At 48.2% G+C, this 17,509-nt stretch overlaps 1 protein-coding gene across 8 annotated transcripts in view; it reads right to left on the bottom strand.

The window, feature by feature from the left end:
• Positions 1 to 17,509, bottom strand: part of grin1b (glutamate receptor, ionotropic, N-methyl D-aspartate 1b) — a 72,444-nt gene that overhangs the window by 17,625 nt on the left and 37,310 nt on the right. For all 8 annotated transcript variants that reach the window (XR_003024720.2, XR_003024721.2, XR_003024722.2 and 5 more), the window contains 11 exons: positions 16,762 to 16,848; positions 15,604 to 15,739; positions 15,362 to 15,489; positions 13,363 to 13,527; positions 12,165 to 12,283; positions 11,589 to 11,701; positions 11,358 to 11,506; positions 8,869 to 9,026; positions 8,616 to 8,777; positions 7,700 to 7,809; positions 7,442 to 7,587 (listed from right to left, as the gene is read on the bottom strand). Coding sequence is in view for 4 of the 8 variants with exons in the window: in XM_023153637.3 (XP_023009405.2) it covers positions 7,442 to 7,587; positions 7,700 to 7,809; positions 8,616 to 8,777; positions 8,869 to 9,026; positions 11,358 to 11,506; positions 11,589 to 11,701; positions 12,165 to 12,283; positions 13,363 to 13,527; positions 15,362 to 15,489; positions 15,604 to 15,739; positions 16,762 to 16,848 (1,473 nt within the window). In the remaining 4 variants the exon portion in view is untranslated. The remainder of the gene's footprint in view (positions 1 to 7,441; positions 7,588 to 7,699; positions 7,810 to 8,615; positions 8,778 to 8,868; positions 9,027 to 11,357; positions 11,507 to 11,588; positions 11,702 to 12,164; positions 12,284 to 13,362; positions 13,528 to 15,361; positions 15,490 to 15,603; positions 15,740 to 16,761; positions 16,849 to 17,509) is intronic.

Here is a 17,509-nt window from a genome sequence, read left to right as displayed (position 1 = left end):
CTCGTACAGTGAGCTGTGTGACGGGTCACTGCCTGCCTACATGTTTGAAATGTCATTTCCTGAGGAGGAGACACTCGGCTGTAGCTGCTCTCTACCTTTGATAGGAACTCACTGGTTTGTCTCTACAGGTGTACTGGAGACTTCAGAAACAGAAAGGTGCTTGGTGACCTGAAACACAATCTGACCTCGTTGTTTTAGTCATCCCAGAGGCTTCAACTCTTATCAGCTGTTCCTATTTACCTGGTGATCACCTGAGGTGGTCGTTGGCCACCCTGTCATCAAGTGAACCACCTCAAGGTTCCAGTAAGGCTTCCACTGACTGGAAAAGCATCTTCTGACTTAGTTATAGGTGGCTGACCATCAGAGCTGTGAGTCACCACCTCATCTGTAGGGTAAAAAGAAGTCCAGGTGCCATTGAACGGCCTGGTGGTCAGAAGAGTCAGAGCTGGACCGTGGAGCGCCAGAAGAAGAGTGTCCAGTCTGATGAAGAGTGTTTTATTTCCCATCGTCAGGACACACTGGAAACCAACGCTGCATCAGCAGTTTGAGGAACATGACAAGGAGATCTGATCCACAGTGGCTCATCTCACATCCACCCAGAGTCACCTCCACCTTTTATTTTGGCGTCAACTATTAGAACAACCAGCTCACTGTGATATACCCACGACAATTTCCATGTTCAAGTTTTGATTGGTCTGACTGTGTCTTCAGCTCTTTATCTCTCTCCCTGTGTGTGTTGGGTAGGTCTCCTGAGGTACGCCGGTCACCCGGGTCTCCCCGTGCCTCCCTGAGCCTCCCCGAGCCTCCCTGAGCCTCCCCGAGCCAGGGACTGGCAGCTGCAAGTATGAGATGGGTTTTATGGTTAAACACCCCGCCCACCACTGAGTATTTGTGTGCGTGTTATTGGTGAATTAATTCACGCCTGCGTGCAGCGTCCTGGCTCAGAGGATGGAGGCGATTGGGTGCTTCTAATGCTGCGGCTGACGGCTGTATCCCTGTTATGTGGTGTGTCAGTGGGGCTGTTCTCGGTGCCGCAGTGAAGCTCTCATTCAGTTCACTTTGATTTCTACAAAAACTGCCTCAGAGCGCTGCACAGAACCCAGAGCCTGAAGTCCCTACAGCTTCAGATGAAGTGATGCTTCAGTAAAACGGAGCAGCGCTGTCCTGTTTTACTGCCCACACAAACACACAGCAGCAGGGAGACACCAACGTGAGGCTCAAACACAGGAACACGACAGGAAATCAACCTCAAAGCAAAGGAAACATCGTGGGGGAGGGGTACGGGGCAGGGGAGGGGGGTGAGGCAGGGGGAACAAAGATGGCGTATGAGGCCCGAATGAAGCCGCGAACACGTGGGATCATTATACCAACACTCTGCTGTTATAATGCCATCTCTCCTGGGGAGGGCGGGGAACAGAAAACAGAACGGGGGAGGGGCGGCGGCACATGGCTGATGATCACATGGTGTCTGACCTCTAACATCGTATGAAGATATAAGTTTGACCTTTGACCCACCACAGTGACAGTTCAGGTGAGAGCTGGGCATCAGTGGCGAGACGTTCTTGCTCTGTTCTTTTTAGTGCCAACAAACCGTACGAGGACGTAAACACGGGTCAAAGCTGAAACCGCACAATCGAGAACCCGTGATGTCATAGGTGGGGGCGGGGTTATTGTTACCAAACTCAGCGCCCACCAAAATGAAAAATCTAACTTAACTAAGAGAAACGAATTTTTATGCTACTGCAAATATCAAAGCAACACCTGAAATATTAATAAGTCCACTGCAGAGATGGGCTGTGACATTTTACTGTAATCACATTACTTTTTTCAAGTAGCTTGACCGACTCTGGTCCAGTATAACCTGACATGTACCTCTGCACACATTTCAGCTTCTTCTTTCAGTGTCAACATTTCTCAGATGTACTGGGAAGCCTGAAGCAGAGAAACCACAGCTGACCAGTGTTTGGCAGCGAAACGTTAATGGTACGAAGTCAGTTACATGTTGTGTTGCAGGTTTGTTGATAAAAAGAAAAACAGAAGCTGAAAATCTGTTTGAATTTCACACCCAGCTCTCGTTTGGACTCTCAGAAACACGTTCAAAACAGAGAAACCAAAAAGCCAACACTAATCTGACACACAGGTTCAGCCAAAGGCCCAAACTGGGTGTCAGACTGGTTAAACTGGGCAGACTGGTCCCAGTGAGATGTTTCTGGGCCCAGTGACAGAACAGTGGAAGACTTGGATCGGAGCAGCAGTCAGTAACAGCACATGAAAAATAAAAAAACACCATCATTACAGGTTTTCAGTCGTTGAGTAACAGCCATTAAGGATGCGATGAACACACTTCCTGCCTGGACTCTGCTGACTTTACGAAGACGTGCATGAAAATGAAACAGCAGCGAGTCTTGGAGCTACAAACCACATAAAGCAAAGAGATGCTCGCACTGAGTTTCATCCTACAAGAACTCAAATGTTCACAGTGTTTTCATTAAAGAGTGACGTCTTTCTGCAGGTGACGTGTGTCTGGATCCCCCAAATATAACTGTGACCACACTGTACAGATGTCACCGTTTCACAGCGTTCTCACGGATCAATAAAGTTCAGCTTTGGTGAGATTATTGTATCTGTGTCTGTCTGGTAGATTTCCCCTGAATGTTCTTTACTTTGGTATCTCTGTGTCTTATTTTGGTTTTACTTCCTCCTTCTGACCATCTGTCCTCATGTCTTCCACCACGTCTTCTAATAGTGTCGAGAGGACGTCTACGTGACCCACCCAAAGACATGGCCGCCATCGGCATGATCAGCAACTTTGGACAAACAGCTATTTAAGAAGCCCCCCCCATACAGGTCACCTTACAGATGTGAGTGTTCCAAGTATTCAGAATCAAGTTTGAGTCTCACACACGTTACAGGAGTGTCCTGGGGGAAACGAGAGCCCGTCAGTCGATCGTTACTTGGAGACACGAGTGTTAGCAGGTTTGCTGGACGGGGACCTATCAGACTGATCTGTCTGAGGCTAGCTGTCTGAACGTCCTGCCCCCTTGAAGTCTGCTCTCTTCTAATTGGTTGTTTTCTGGAAGCCTGCTGAAGGGCAGCAGCTTGTGAGCTGTGCAGCAATGGACTCGGTAAGTAAACCTGTAGACAGTGATCCATCATTATTTGAAGCTTGGGCTCATGTGACGTGAATAATCACCTATTACATGTTAGCAAATACTCAAAACCACAACAGGTTTAAGGAATCTGTGGAAAATACAGATGATTGTGTTTCCGAGCTCCTCCAGCTGCTAACACCTGTGCTAACTCTGGGCCTTCAGTCACAGCTGTGTGAAATGCTAATCATCCTCAGCTAACTGCTAGCCTGCAGCGGCTGCTGTTTGAAGTGCTAATCCCGGCACGGCAGCGAGGATTATTCATGTGACAGCTGAGCACAGCTGCTGGCAAGAAAACATCTGGAACAAAGGAGAGAGGGAGCAGATTTCTCCTGTTTTCTGATCGTGCAAATGTGGATCCAGTGTTCAGTCTTCAGTGTGATGAAGGATATATTTATGAGATCATTTTAATTTGTTAGCTACAGAAAAAATAAAGCAGCTTAGAGGAGGCCAAAATGAATGAATCGTGAGGAGGACAGCATTATTATTATGATATCAAAGCCTGGGCTGCATCATTGCCATTCCAGGACTAACTGTCAGTGTTGGGAAGGTTACTTTTAAAATGTACTCCACTACAGATTACAGATTACATGCCCCAAAATGTATTCTGTAACGTATTCCGTTACGTTACTCAATGAGAGTAAAGTATTCTGAATACTTTGGATTACTTAATCCAATAGCACACCACGTTATTATCACTGTGACTTACACTGTACATGTTTTGGCTCTCCAACATATTACTAGAGCCTTTACAGTAATCTGATTCCTGATTCACTTAATCCATTCTCCATGTGTGAAATTAGAAATATCACACATGGAAATATCCTGTCTCAGAGTGACGCTGAAAAACTAGTTCATGCATTTATTACTTCCAGGCTGGACGACTGTAATTCATTATTATCAGGAAGTCCTAAAAACTCCCTGAAAAGCCTTCAGCTGATCCAAAATGCTGCAGCAAGAGTCCTGACAGGGACTAGAAAGAGAGAGCAGATTTCTCCTGTTTTGGCTTCCTGTTAAATCCAGAATTCAAAATCCTGCTCCTCACATACAAGGTCTTAAATAATCAGGCCCCATCTTATCTTAATGACCTTGTAGTACCATATCACCCAAGTTCCTCTCTCAGGTGAAGTGTCAGAGGAATGAACGAGTCAGAACCAACTCAGCCTGTCTGTGTTTTTTAATTGGTCTGTTTGCTGTGTGAGGCTTTGCAGCGCTCCCAGAAAACCCAAAGAAACCGTGAATGAACCAGCTGTATTACAGCTCAGGTCATGTGACTACAGGTGCACTGTGCACAGCCATATCTGTAGATTCCCGCCGCCCTTCGATCGCCCTCACAGAACCATTAAGTTTCATTTAAAGCTTAACTACAGCAGCCATTTTAACAGCGTGTAATCGAGGAGACAGAGGTTGTCGGGAGCATTTCCACACCACCGCCAGACGAACTACATTAAACCAACTGTGCATGTTTGTACCGGATGTGCTGCAGTCCATCCTGCAGTGACTGCAGTAGTTGTGTGTGTGAGTCCCCGCGGTGCTGATCTGATCACCCATCGGTCAATCAACAGCAGGAAGTCGTTAAAGCTTGGAAGGAAATTAATCAGAAACCCAGGTGGAGCGAAGGCATCCTCGCTGAGGCAGTGTTAATGGAGCTTCCTGTTTTACCTTATCATAACTCTGACTATGACGATGTGTGGATCTACACACAGACACAGCTGTGTTTTCATTCTTCCACTGACGTGCACGTCACACATGCAGCAGCTGAAGAAGGGCAGAAAATTACATTCAGGCTACGTCCACACCGGCCCGGATAGATTTGAAAACGGCGTTTTTGTCTGAAAATGCTCCGCGTCCACACTAGCGTTCACAGAGTTGTACGTCCACATTGAAACGGCCAAAAACGCTTCCGTTCCAGTCCTGCACATGCGTGAAACGCAAGAAGATTCGACCTGCCTCATTTCTGTCTGCCGTTTATTTACGTTCCGGCTCGTTGACACGTCGGCAAAATGTGGAGGAAAAGCACCGAGTTTTTTAAATGGACTCACAATGAGGTGGAGTCGTTGCTGCAAGTAACACAAAAGTACAAAGTTGCAAAAGCGAGTGAGAATTAAAGAATTTGAAGAAAAGCTCTCAGGAGCATGTACAGGCTGATGTTGATCTTTAATAGGGCTGTCAAACAAAACAACTGCTGTGTAACGCCCTCCGCTATCTCAGTTTAATAGGTCACATGACTGCATCACATGACTAAAATGCGTCATCATTTTAGAAAGTCTCCGTTTTCACTGTCCACACTGTGACGGGACAGCTCCATTTTGAAATGTATGCGTTTTCAAAACGCTGCATTTTTCAGTGTCTCAGTGAGGACGGGAGGCCAAAACGTGTGGACGTAGCCTGTTTTTACTTGTTTGTGAAAACAGCTGCTGACCTCACACAGTCCACAAACTCATCACTACAGAAAGCAGCAGGTCAAAGTTCATATTTTGATTATGTCATAGTGGTGGTTTTCTACACCCACTTCCTGCACGTTGTATTTAGAATGGGCAGCCAATCGGGGGAAAGTTGACTTAAAGGGGGAGGAGCTAGAACGGCTTGTCTCAGACAGAAGACGAGCTGCAGGGTGGCGTCAGATAAAGAAGGATTATTATGAACCGTGAATCATGCGAAGCTGCTCTGTGAGAGTCCAGGAATAAAACCACGGAGTCGACCAAGCTTTCCTCATTTCTGTGACTCATTAGTGGGCTGAATAACCCCAGACTAACCTCAGACTAACCCCAGACTAACCTCAGGCTAACCTCAGACTAACCCCAGACTAACCTCAGACTAACCTCAGACTAACCTCTGGCTAACCTTAGACTAACCTCAGGCTAACCTCTGGCTAACCTCAGACTAACCTCTGGCTAACCTCTGGCTAACCTCAGGCTAACCTCAGACTAACCCCAGACTAACCTCTGACCAATCTCAGACTAACCTCTGACTAACCTCTGGCTAACCTCTGACTAACCTCTGACTAACCTCAGGCTAACCTCAGACTAACCCCAGACTAACCTCTGACCAATCTCAGACTAACCTCTGACTAACCTCTGGCTAACCTCTGACTAACCTCTGACTAATCTCAGACTAATCTCAGACTAACCTCTGACTAACCCCAGACTAACCTCTGACTAATCTCAGACTAATCTCAGACTAACCTCTGACTAACCCCAGACTAACCTCTGACTAATCTCAGACTAATCTCAGACTAACCTCTGACTAACCCCAGACTAACCTCTGACTAACCCCAGGCTAACCTCTGACCAATCTCAGACTAACCTCTGACTAACCTATGACTAACCCCAGACTAACCTCTGACCAATCTCAGGCTAACCTCTGACTAACCCCAGGCTAACCTCTGACTAACCCCAGGCTAACCTATGACTAACCCCAGGCTAACCTCTGACCAATCTCAGGCTAACCTCTGACTAACCTCAGACTAACCTATGACTAACCTCTGGCTAACCTCTGACCAATCTCAGACTAACCTCAGGCTAACCTCAGGCTAATCTCAGACTAACCTCAGACTAACCTCAGACTAAACTCTGACTAACCTCAGGCTAACCTCAGACTAATCTCAGACTAATCTCTGACTAACCTCTGACTAACCTCTGACTAATCTCAGGCTAACCTCAGACTAATCTCAGGCTAACCTCAGACTAACCTCAGGCTAACCTCAGACTAATCTCTGACTAACCTCAGGCTAACCTCAGGCTAACCTCAGACTAACCTCAGACTAAACTCTGACTAACCTCAGGCTAACCTCAGACTAATCTCTGACTAACCTCTGACTAACCTCACAAAAGAGAAAATGACACATTTTCTGTTCTGGGGGCTCTGGGCTGTAGGTTGGGCATTTTTCACTTGTTGGTCACAGTTACAGAATAAATCACTCACCGGTGAATCAGAAAACGACCCGAGCTTCACGGAGCCACTGAAAGCTAACCAAGCATCAGTGAGCACGCTCTTGATGATCAGCAGTCAGTTTAATTAACACAACCCTTCATCCTGAGCACAAAACTCATGCTTCTCCTATTAAACAGCAAAGATGACAGATGTTTCCTAACAGATGTAAAAACAAAGGCCTGATCCTGATCTCAGTCCTGCTGCTGGCTATAATGACCTCGCTGTGAGGATCACACATACTGAATACTGTTTACCGCAGAGCCACAGACAGGTGGGCTGAGTGCCATAACGCCACACAGAGCTTCAGCAGAGGTCAGGGCGTAAAGTAAAGTAGAGTAGAGTAAAGTAGAGGGACGGACCTGCAGGTTCTTCCTCCACACATTGACGGCAGCAAAGGCGAGCTGCATCTGTTTCCTGCGGGCGTCTTTGTGCCGTTTGTAGGCGATCTCGATGAAGATGAGGAAGATCCCAGCCACGATGCCTCCAGCAACCAGCATGAACACACCTGAGGGGCACAAGTGACGAGAGACGGCGTGAAACGCTTCACAGGTAACATCTGCTAAACGGCACAGCCTCAGGGGCGCAGTTCATGCAGCAGAGGCAGCACTGAGTCCTACCCGCCATGTTCTCGAAAGTGAGGGTGGCCGGGGCGTTGCTCCTGGAGTCGCACTCCTGGTATCGAACCCACGTCTTGTCGAGATCCTCCATGAAGCCGTTCTCATGAGAACTGTGGAGAGTCAATGAAGCGTGAGCGGACACGTATTTGATTGCTCAGATGTTGGTTTGTGCTCAGGTGTTTTTAATGTGGAAATATGTGTCTGTGTGACATCCTCCACACCCCAGGTCACTCACTTTTTATGTTTTCACGGCCCTGGCGGGGCCTCCTGTGAGATTGGTCTCGTGTGGGCGTGTCCTGCCATCTCGCCCGCCTTTTTGTACTGACTCTAATCATCAATTAAGAGTACTTAAGGCCAGAGATGCACACTTTGTACAAGGACTGACACTAGCAGCACTGACTAACAATGTGCTGAGGTCAGTTTCATCATCATTGATGACCCTACAGCACAGAGCCAACATCCCCACAGTCACAGTGGCCAGAGAAGCAGAAGAACATCACATGAAGAAGGCCCTGAGTAAATGTGGATATCCCAGCTGGACATCTGTCAGAGGGGAAGGCTCCTAAAGAGACGTTTCTCCCACTGAAAATGTCCAGATGAACAGAATCAAGGTTTTGGGAAAATGGTTCGACATTACGAGGTGGAGGAAACACGAAAGCTGTAAGCACATACTCCACCAACACCCTCCCGCTGGTTGTTTCAGGAGTGTGTCGGCGGAGTAGAAATCCTCTTGGCCATCATCGGTGATGACTCTCTAACTCTGACTGTAATCGCAGCCAATCAGAATGTGTCTTTGGTGATCAGAGAAAAGAATCGCTGTGACACAACAGAAACATCTTTCAGCTTCTCAAAGTTTTCCTGTTCGCTAAAACACACCCAGGATGGGCTGCAGGTGAGTACCTGAAGGTTTTCGTACCTGAGAATAGCCAGAGACACGTTCTGTTTCCACGGGCTGTCCTTCCTCATTCCGATCCCGAATCCGGAGCGGAAGAACAGCTCTCCTGTCGTCACCAGATCGCACTTCTGCGACGCCTCAAACTCCAGCACGGCGCTGTCCCAGATGAAGGCGTGAAGCTTACTGCGGGAGGAGGGCGAACGTGTTGACAGAGGCAATCTCCACAGTACAACAGGTGCGTTCACGACAGGTGTGCTGACTCTGAGCTGCTTACTTGTCTCGCACAGCTTGGATGGCCTCGGCGGCGCTCTCGTAGTTGTGCTTCTCCATGTGCCGGTACATGGTGCTGAGCTCCACCTGCCTTCTGAAGTAGATATCCACCGAGCTCTGCTTCACTGTGGCGTAGATGAACTTATCTGATGGGTTACGCAGCTGAAAGCGGCAGCACACGGCACAGCGTCACACATTATCTCTGAAACCACGCTCTCCTAACACCTGTGAGGGTCGCACCTGCGTGAGCAGGGTTGGTTCACTCAAGACGAGGAGAACCCAGACGTTTAACACATTTATGAACAAAACCAGGAAAAACATCCGCAGTCGCACAGCTGGAGGAGGCTCGAGCATGACACACCGACTCCTGCATGAGTCAGTCAGGACACGACTGCCCGAACAAACCCTGAGTCCTCAAGGACATGAGCTGGTGGGAGGAGACAGCCTGACAGACACTTGGAGCTCAAATGTGCGATGGTCAGGTTCACCTTCGATCCAGGTGAAGCAAAGCAGGAACTCAAACTGTGTACCTGTGTGTGTGTACCTGTGTGTGTGTGTGTGTGTGTGTGTGTGTGTGTGTGTACCTGTGTGTGTGTACCTGTGTGTGTGTGTGTGTACCTGTGTGTGTGTGTGTACCTGCGTGTGTGTGTGTGTGTACCTGTGTGTGTGTACCTGTGTGTGTGTGTGTGTACCTGTGTGTGTGTGTGTGTGTGTGTGTGTGTGTGTGTGTACCTGTGTGTGTGTACCTGTGTGTGTGTACCTGTGTGTGTGTGTGTGTACCTGTGTGTGTGTGTGTGTGTGTGTGTGTGTGTGTGTGTGTGTGTACCTGTGTGTGTGTACCTGTGTGTGTGTGTGTGTACCTGTGTGTGTGTGTGTGTGTGTGTGTGTGTGTGTGTGTGTACCTGTGTGTGTGTGTGTGTGTGTACCTGCGTGTGTGTGTGTGTGTGTGTGTGTGTGTACCTGTGTGTGTGTGTGTGTGTGTGTACCTGCGTGTGTGTGTGTGTACCTGTGTGTGTGTGTGTGTGTGTGTGTACCTGCGTGTGTGTACCTGCGTGTGTGTGTGTGTGTGTGTGTACCTGCGTGTGTGTACCTGCGTGTGTGTGTGTGTGTGTGTGTGTGTGTGTGTGTGTGTACCTGCGTGTGAGTGTGTGTGTGTGTACCTGTGTGTGTGTGTGTGTACCTGCGTGTGTGTGTGTGTACCTGCGTGTGTGTGTGTGTGTGTGTGTGTACCTGTGTGTGTGTGTGTGTGTGTGTGTGTACCTGTGTGTGTGTGTGTGTGTGTGTGTGTGTGTGTGTACCTGCGTGTGTGTGTGTGTACCTGTGTGTGTGTGTGTGTACCTGCGTGTGTGTGTGTACCTGCGTGTGTGTGTGTGTACCTGTGTGTGTGTGTGTGTGTGTGTGTGTGTACCTGTGTGTGTGTGTGTACCTGTGTGTGTGTGTGTGTGTGTACCTGCGTGTGTGTGTGTGTACCTGTGTGTGTGTGTGTGTGTGTACCTGCGTGTGAGTGTGTGTGTGTGTGTGTGTGTACCTGTGTGTGTGTGTGTACCTGTGTGTGTGTGTGTACCTGCGTGTGTGTGTGTGTGTACCTGTGTGTGTGTGTGTACCTGTGTGTGTGTGTGTGTCTGTGTGTGTGTGTGTGTGTGTGTACCTGCGTGTGTGTGTGTGCCTGTGTGTGTGTGTGTGTACCTGCGTGTGTGTGTGTACCTGCATGTGTGTGTGTGTGTGTGTGTGTGTACCTGCGTGTGTGTGTGTGTGAGTGTGTGTGTGTGTACCTGCGTGTGTGTGTGTGTGTGTGTGAGTGTGTGTGTGTGTGTGTACCTGCGTGTGTGTGTGTGTGTGTGTGTGTGTGTGTGTGTGTGTGTGTGTGTGTACCTGTGTGTGTGTGTGTGTGTGTACCTGTGTGTGTGTGTGCATGTATACTGTCACTTCTTTAGACAGTTAAACATTTTCGCTGCTCTGAGTGTTTTTATTCTATATTTTTCTGTATTTTCGCAGCTCTGTGTCCACTCTCTGACACATTTCCCACGTGTGGGACCAATAAAGGTTTATCTCATCGTCCTAACAGAATATCCAGCCCCAGCTGGCTCTGTGCACTCAGACTGACTTCAGAGATCATTTCACACATTTGGATCTTTGATTTCAGTCCAGGTGAAGCTCGTTGCAGGAAACCGTCCTCTCACAGACAAAGAGCTGGGCGGTTTCCAGGTTTGGTCTTTGTAGACTTTCCTGGTTTAAAAGGAACAAATGACGGGCTGTGATAAGGGACGGCACAGACGCCTGGACAGACGATCGAGTGTGAGCCACCTGCTTTTGAAGCTTTTTAAAAGGCCCAGTTTTTACCAACAGGTATGAACCCACTTGTGTCATGTCTCAGGAGACTGAAGGCTTTAGCTTTACAGACTCTTTATAAGGACCCTGAATGCTGCATCAGACACAGATAGCATCCTTTTAACTACCACCTCTTCCTGTGAAGATGACGTAGTGCATCCTCACCCTGGGGTCGTTGATGCCAGTGATGCGCTCCTCAGGCCGGTCCAGCACCAGGAAGGCTGCCAGGTTGGCAGTGTATGAAGCTACGATGATCATGGCGAACCCTGCCCACACCATACCCAGAATCCTGGCCGAGAAACTCCTGGGAGCTCCTGCACGCAGAGCAGACAGGAAGCAGTGCCGTCAGCAGGTAGCAGCGTCTCGCCACCGGCTTTACCTTCAGCATCCTCTTACCTTCTCCTATCCCAGAGTTCAGCAGCACTCCCCACGAGAACCACATGGCCGAGGACAGGGTGAGGGCGTCTTCCTCTTCTTCTTCGCTGTTCACTTTGAACCTTCCGAACGGGCTGCACACACACAGCTGTGTTAGACTTCACAGCTACATCACAGGTAAAAGTCCTATCCTGATTTTGTCAAAGGTCAAAATCAGGATAGGACTTTAAGTGTCTCCCTGGGCACAGACTGGGAAAAAAACCCTCGTTGTCATTCTTCTGTACGGCTGCTCTCAAGCCCCGCCCACCGTCGTAATGTAACCCCGCCTACACCCGTCCCGTGTATGTACGTTTCACGTGCGGTAACAGACCAAATGGAGCGCTCATTAGGAATGGCTGTTTTTGTTGAAAGCCAATACGCCATTTTTACCGTCTCACCCCTGTGACCAGGGGCTTGAACGTGCGACCGAACACGTGGATGAGCTAATAACTCGTTTTGTGGAGTTTGGGATTTCTGCTGCTGTTTTAAAACATGAGTCTACAGCTGAGTGACTCCTTGGAGGGCGGGGGCGTGGTCTGAGGCGTGGTGTTGGTTTACCTGAACCGGTCTAGTAGGTAAAGCATCACTGCCACCACATGGACCGACAGACCGACTAACAGCCACAGCGTGCTCTGGAACGGCTGCATGAACGAGTCCAGAGTGCTGCGAGGGATTTCCTGTGAACACACACACACGTCATTAGTTTTATTTCCAACATTATCTGAGACAGTTTGGAGCAGGAATCTTTTATCAGCTGTTTGAACTCTTTTAGCTCCGCCTCCTTAAAGCCAGCTCCTTCCTGATTGGTCACCATTACCTTTAATGTTCATGTGTCTTAATCTGTTCCAGACTCTTTGAGCTGCTCTCTTACTGATGAAGATTATTTTTAATGAATGAACTAATTAAAGTTTTGTCTGGCTTGGCTCGCAGCGTGAGAACGAGAAACCTGGGTAGTTCGCACGCTGATGGGCGGGGCCTACAGCTCTGCTTTCACAAATGTCCATGCAGCACCTCCTCACTTCAGCCAATCATCACTCACTTCACTTCAGCTTCTCTCACAGTAACAATCAGCACTGAGCTTTCAGCCACATGCCCAACAAGTCCGGAGACGGGAGCGAGTACGACTCCTCAACACGAACTTTGCTGACAACAGTTTGTCCCTCGTCCTCCATCTTCACCTGGCCCCAGGTGTCTGCAGGCTGAGCGGCTGATGACCCCCCCACACTAGCAGGGGCTCCCAAGAGCCTGTGAAAGTGACGTGCTCTGTTATCTCCATGTCGGTGTCGCTTACATCACAACTTGCCAATCACATTGTCGGATCATTCAGTTAGCATTAGCCAAGAAGTTAGCTAACACTATTTAAAAGCATCACCAGCAAAGTGAAACGTGGCTAACCGCAAACCTAACGCGATAATAGCTTTGCCTGAATTAATCGCTTACGATTTCTTCTAGAAGACAAAGGCATTTGTGTCTTTTTCGCTATCTCTCCTGGGCTATGACATCACAGTCATGTGATTGGTCAGTTGAGCCTGGGTGAGGGATGCCGTAGGGACAGCACCACAAGCTCGTGTGCATGAACACCGGAACTGTTTAACTAACATGGACTGCACAACATCGCCGTTTCCCTGTGACGAAACGTAACCTCGGTTCTCTGCTGCTCTCACGCTGGCTCAGGCTGAGCATCACCGCTTTGTTGTGTCGTGACAGCGTCACATCATGAACCTTCATCGTGGTTTGCACTTCCTCGCTCGCTCACCTTCTTGACGAGGATGGTGAGCCCCTGGTATTTGAAGGGTTTGGAGAACTCGATGTACTGAGCGCGCTCGTTGTTGATGGTGAGCGGGGCGACGATCATGTCGGCAAGGCCTCCCAGCAGCTCCCCCATCATCCCGTTCCACTCCTTCTTGTTGCTGTTGTTCACCTGCGGGAGGGAGGGAGGGCGGAGCTCTGTTAATGAAGGTTTGAGTTCCTTTTACATCGTTCATTCATGACCTCACTGCAGCAGGTTAAAGGGTTAAATATCTGCAAACCCACATCAGCTGCAACAAACACTGTGAGGTGTGCTCAGCAGCTCCAGCCTGATCACATTATTGATTACTGATGAGCCAATCTGCTGGGAGGAGCACAGCGAATCCCTGATTGGCAGGTTTGAAGTTTCTGGCTTTAAATAATAAAGGAGGATCAGATTTGTCTGAAGCGGCTGCATTTTTAAAGGCTGAGCTCAGATTGAATAAAACATGAAGGAGAACAAGATGCTTTCATGTGATCGACTAAACAGGAAACATCATCCTTCAGGAGCTGGGTATACGTGGAACATAAAGCAGATTTCAGGCGTGAATAATCTGTGAAGAGACGAGAGAGGAGGAAGAGGAGGGGGGGAGGAAGGGGGGGATCCAGAGCACAGAGGAGGCGATGAAGGAGAGCGAGCAGCAGAGAGAGAGATGAATAAATGTCTCTCGTCTCCGGCAAGGTCGGAGTCAGGGACGGAGCGGTGGTCGCCATGGCAACAAGCCTGGGCGACGAGCTGCCGATGGGGATGAATCGGTAAGCAGGTCAGAGAGAGCGAGATGGCGATGACATCATCAGGCCGCAGATAACCACACGTAAGCAGAGACCGTCCGTTTACTTTTGAGAATGAACTGTAATCACATTACTCCAGCTCACTGATGACACAGCCAATCAGAGCCAAGAACAACATCCACACACAGAAATTCTCCTCAACGCGCCACTACTACTCCACAGACTGTATATGAAAGATGGCCAGAGCCTCCGCTGTCGCCATGTTGTTTTTTAGTTTCCAGAAGGGACCATATTTGGATGAGAGGGTGGAGCTTATGCTGTCAGCTGACCATCACCTACACCTGCTAAATCACAGCCTGCTGGGACAGCTCACCTCAGCAGCCATGTTACTGTTGCCACGTAAACAGAACAGCTGTTTGTAACTAAGCTGTTTTGGTGCGTGACGTCGCTCCTGCGAACATCAGCCTGCAGCTGGATGGAAATGTGTTTTAATGTGTTTCAGTATCTAATGTAACCTCCGACCTGCAAACGTGCTGGCACAGATCACACGTCCTTCATCGCCTTCATCATCGTCAGTCTGCTCACCTGAGCTCCACGCCTCAGATCCACCTGAGGGACGGAGCACAGTCAGCTGCAAAGAGCCTGACCGTCATCCCTCACAGGATTACAGGATCAGGATACTCTGATTACAGCAGAGAGCTGAACTTTCCCCTGGAAGTTATTCAGGCTGATGTGACACACACAAATATTCAAACAGGTGTACAGGTACACTCACAGACTGTATGTAAAAGATGGATGTAGCCTTTTTGTTTAAAATGTTATTTTTAATGTGTTTTTATATCCTGGAGGTGGCCAGCAGGGGGCGCCTCTTCTGGTTATGAATACAAGTCTGTGAGACAAGGAGCTTCCTGCTCGGCTGATCTGAGCTCAGTGAGCCGAAGTCGCTGCTCTCAGGTCTGAATGTTCAATTTGGAGATGATGTACTCAGAGTGAGGAAGGAGGAGGAAGCATCGAGGGCGGGGCTACACACTGAGTCTATGAATGTGCAGTGTGCTCAGTCTCTCTGTCAGACCCCCCGTCATCGTCACATCGAGCTCCAAAAAGACGGAAACACTAAACAATTAAGTTGTCCATCTTTGATATACAGTCTTTCATGTAAAGCAGAAGGACAACACGTCCAAACAGGAGGACGTTCGTCATCTCCAAAACCAGAACAGCAGTCATGTGACACTTACTCGCTCCTGCGTGCCAAACTTCCCATCAGCCACCAGGTGAACCTCATAGGTGAAGTTCATACTCATGGCCAGCTTGATGAGCAGGTCGATGCAGAAACCATAGCAACACTGCGGGACGATGGGCTGACCTGGACACATAAACACAGCCTCATTTCAATCATTCAACTTTATATATACGGTGCACAAACACACGCACAGAAAACGGGACAAATCAGGTCTGGGAGGATGGCGTGTTAGCGTACCTGGTATGGTCCCGTTGGGTCCAGTACAGATCACCTTCTTGATCAGGACTCCATTGACGGTGTACTCCTCTTTACACGTCCCGTCGCTTTTCGTTGGCTTCACGTAAACAAATGGCTCCTGATGAATCGTCACGATCTGAGCACACAAACAGCGAACACTCAGAGACGTGGACTGATCCAAACGATCTGGGAGACGCTGACGCTCGTCATCGTGGCATAAATGTTATTACAGCCCACCCATCCAAGCCGTAGTTCATCGTTTGTACAAACCTCAGTTGTGACGGCTTAAAGGTCCACAAAGCTCATTCAGTTTTACATATTTGAATGTAGACATTCGACAGGTCTTAGTCATGTTGCAAAAACACATCTATAAAAGGTTTAACTGTGCCCTGCAACTTGTGCTTCCTCTGATACTATTCTGTGTTTAATTCTAGTGTTTCCTGAAAACTTGCCATAGTTTCTTTTGAAATCTTTGGTTAAACCCAGACTTTATTTGTAATACGTTTCTATAAGAGGAGTGATTTATTTTAAATTTCTATCAATAATATTTGTTTTCTAAATATGTTATTTAGAAACCAAATATTTTTTCTGATGGAACAGGAATACCCTCATTTTCTAAGCGCCTACAAGAAATAAATGTTTGACGACGTAGCTGTGATCATGCTCCATAACAGTGGTGCAGTTTGAAATCTGACTGACAGGTTGTTTGAAGTTTTATTGGCATAGGAAGTGATATGTTAACTGAGGCACACCTCAATGTGTGCCCAGGTCTTTAGATAACCTTTTCAAACTCCAAACTTAAATACAACCCTGAAATATCCGTGTAGGTTGTTAGTCATACAGCCCACATGTATATATACAATGGAAATACAGAGGACCAAATACAGAGCCTTGGCCTACTCCACATTTTACATCAATAGAAAATGTAAACATTCACAGGACAGAAAATGAAATGTAACAGATTAAAAAGGCATTTTTCATGCTGTGGCTTGGCTTAACATCTGACCTGATTCATGAAGAACACAACAACAAACCACAACTCATCATTATCTGCAGAGCTCATGTCTTCAAAAACGTCCAACATAAAAAGTTGCAAAGGGAGCGGCATCACATTTCTGAGACGATGAACCGAACAGACGCGTCGAGCTGCGGTTTTACCTTCAGTCTGGTCGACATCTGGTATCCGACTGGCTTCTCCGTCTCTCCTCCAGGCCAAATGATTTTCCTCTGAGGGTTCATCACAACCTGAAGGGCACACAGAAACACACGGTGAGCACTCAGGTTGTGATGTTGTTGCACGCAGGTCTCACTGTGACAGGCTGACTAAATGACAGCATCAATACTGCATCTATGCATTCATATTTAAAGAGGCAGGAGGCCTGGATGCTCGCTCGCTACACCATGTTTCTCTCAGCAGCTCGGCTCTGACTGGCGTCCTACCTGTCACCGAACTAAACATTCATCTCATTTAATCAATAGTGAACTACTGCAGCGACTGTAGCTGCAGCACTCACTGATTCATGCGAGATTTATACTGTCACAGGCTTATTCCTCCTCCTTGGATCTTTATTTGGAACTAAACACTGTTTATTTGTGTGATATTTTGAGTATCACCACCCTCACCGAGAGACGTCGGTGAGGGTGGTGTATGGGGACAGAGAGACGTCGGTGAGGGTGGTGTATGGGGACAGAGAGACGTCGGTGAGGGTGGTGTATGGGGACAGAGAGACGTCGGTGAGGGTGGTGTATGGGGACAGAGAGACGTCGGTGAGGGTGGTGTATGGGGACAGAGAGACGTCGGTGAGGTTGGTGTATGGGGACAAAGAGACGTCGGTGAGGGTGGTGTATGGGGACAGAGAGACGTCGGTGAGGGTGGTGTATGGGGACAGAGGCTGATGGATGAGCT

This window comes from Maylandia zebra, linkage group LG12, assembly GCF_041146795.1.
Source record: "Maylandia zebra isolate NMK-2024a linkage group LG12, Mzebra_GT3a, whole genome shotgun sequence".
NCBI lineage: Eukaryota > Metazoa > Chordata > Actinopteri > Cichliformes > Cichlidae > Maylandia > Maylandia zebra.
Note: the sequence above shows the minus strand (reverse complement) of the source record. Positions and strands in the feature narration are given on the sequence as shown.